At 57.3% G+C, this 2,354-nt stretch overlaps 1 protein-coding gene across 1 annotated transcript; it reads right to left on the minus strand.

Moving 5' to 3' along the window:
- Positions 1-208: 208 nt before the first annotated feature.
- Positions 209-1,654, minus strand: VDBG_04486 (cyanide hydratase; the record flags this gene model as incomplete). The annotated part of the gene is made up of 6 exons (XM_003004834.1): positions 209-652; positions 741-1,174; positions 1,237-1,330; positions 1,385-1,411; positions 1,456-1,485; positions 1,607-1,654. The coding sequence occupies 6 exons, from the start codon at positions 1,652-1,654 to the stop codon at positions 209-211; spliced, it is 1,077 nt and encodes a 358-aa protein (XP_003004880.1).
- Between the last annotated feature and the right edge of the window lie 700 nt (positions 1,655-2,354).

Here is a 2,354-nt window from a genome sequence, read left to right on the forward strand (position 1 = left end):
AACATGGGTGTACAGGGCCGCGGTAGAGATGAACTGGATCATACCTGAAGAGGAGACCATTGATCCGCAGTTTTTGTAACATCACAAGTGATCGGTGGAACGCACTACCGGCCCCGTATTTGTAAAGTAGAACCCGTTCATCATGTACTACAATAGACAGGAGCGTGCCATTCCATGGTAGAGATCCTAGTCAAGGCCTCATGTAGCTCTAACCCTCGTGAGTGTTCTTGAGAGCTGCCTCATTCCCGCCAACCTTCTTGACGTCCCGCTCTGGCACGCTATCAAGGGGGCGATCCAGCCCAAGGCGGTGCGCCGTGCTATATGACTCTATGCCGTTCTGTCCCTCTGCCTCGGTGACGAGCTCCTTGCGGCGCGTGTCGACAAGAAGCCGAATGAGGTCTGGTCGCATATAGTGCCCCGCAAAGTCGGCAAGCACTTTCGTCAGGTGCGTCTCGTTGAGGTCAATGTCCACAAACAGCAGCCCGTCAAAGTCCTTCTCCGGCTTGACCACCAGGCTACCATCAGGCCTGTAGATGCGCGCGTGCCCGTTGTACACCGAAGGGTCTGTCTCGGGCTCGACGCCCTCGGGCGTGTTCATCTTCAATCCCTCGACCGACAGCCGCTGAAAGGGCGCGAGCACCCACGCGCCCGTCTCAATGGCGTACGCTGGCGTGACGAGGTCCGAGGCCGGGTCCGCGTAGTTTTGTCGCCGGGTCGGGCGCGACCTGCCTTCTCCTTACCCGGGTACACGGGCCACGCGGGCGACGTTGGACCTGCTCGCCCATGCTGACGTTGAGGGCCTTGAGGAACGGATTCATGTCTCCCAGCAGTTGAGCTGGCCGACACGGCCCAATCTCCGTCTCAACGACCGACATGAACGTGTCGCCGGCGCCGTCGCCGTAGACAAGCTTCTCCACGTGCGTCGGCTTGATCTTGCGCCGGTGGTTCACAATATCGCCCGTCGGCGTGATGAGCACCTGCGCCAGGTACAGCGTCGCGTGGTCGAGCTCGGAGAAGCCCATGGAGACGAAGACCTGGTTGTCGCGGGCGGCGCGGCGGATGCGGCGCATCTCCTCCGAGTCGACGCGGAGCGAGTTCTCGCGGTACTTCTTGAGCATGGGCAGGCTCTGGAGGTAGGTCACCTTCCACATCCAATAGGGGTAGCCGGGGATCCCTACAGCGTGTCAGACATCGACTCGAGACTCTGCGAGTGTGTACGAAGCTGGGGGTACTAACAGACTTCTGGGAAGGCGACAAGCTTGCATCCTGCCTGGCCGGCCTCGTTGATGAAGTTGATCGTCTTCAGCACGCCAGCCTCGAGGTCGAACCACTATCGAGTGTCAGCAAAGCCACCTTTCTACCTTCGTCAGTGATGTGCCCTTACCCGGGGCTCGGAGGTGACCTCATGGAGCTATTAGCCGAGTTTCTCAAGTGTTAACAAGGAATGCTTCTTACAGCGGCGGCCTTGTATTTAGTGATAGGCATCTTTGCAGTGGTGCTTTCGCAGACAGTGAATAAGATAGTTCAAGAAGAGGTTGGCGATCAAGGTTCAGGTTTGCTGATGACTATAGGAGGGAATTCAGAAAACCCCGTTGCGTCTTTATACTTGAGCACTTGCAGGGACCAAGTCTTTCGCACAGTACTCAAATGGCATCGTCTCCGGATGCTGCCAGAGGTTCGGACCTTTGCACCAGAGCCATCGAACCCCGAGCAAGAACAAGTATCATAGCCCGATGCAAGACGCAATCTGCAGTGGCACCCAGACCCCCAGGCACGTATGGCAAGAGTTGCAAGAGACCAGTATCGGCCGACAACCTCCACATGCTATGCAGACGTCTGCACTCGGCCGGACGCCGATATCAACGGTAATTCTGGGAGCAGTCACCGACGGGTATCATTGTTACCCTCGGATCATATCCCTGCCGATAAACACATGGCCATACGTCAAACTCGTCCCATGCGGAGGTGTCTCGGCATCAGGACCACTTCTGAAGTGCCAGTCATTCATAGCAGGTGGTACATTCGTCGACATGTCATCTGCGTGGGGCCGGTAGGGTCTTCTCCGTGCCGCCTGATCGATCAACATCTACCCGCACGGGGCGATCCGAGGGTTCAAACCCCGGACGGGACAACCCCGGGCCTTTGTCCGGCTTGTTTTTCAAAGCCCGATACACACCTTTGCCTTGCGACGGAGATCCTCGACCCACATTTGCTGCAGTGGTGACCTGACTTTTCCATGGCCACATCGACCGGCACAGAGAGGAAACAATGCAATGCATATTTGGCATTGGCGTGAACCGTTTGATGTATCATTGGATGCGTCAGAGCGCCGAGGGCGTCCCCGAATGCCGATG

The sequence above is a fragment of the Verticillium alfalfae genome, genomic scaffold (assembly GCF_000150825.1).
Source record: "Verticillium alfalfae VaMs.102 supercont1.5 genomic scaffold, whole genome shotgun sequence".
NCBI classification, from domain to species: domain Eukaryota; kingdom Fungi; phylum Ascomycota; class Sordariomycetes; order Glomerellales; family Plectosphaerellaceae; genus Verticillium; species Verticillium alfalfae.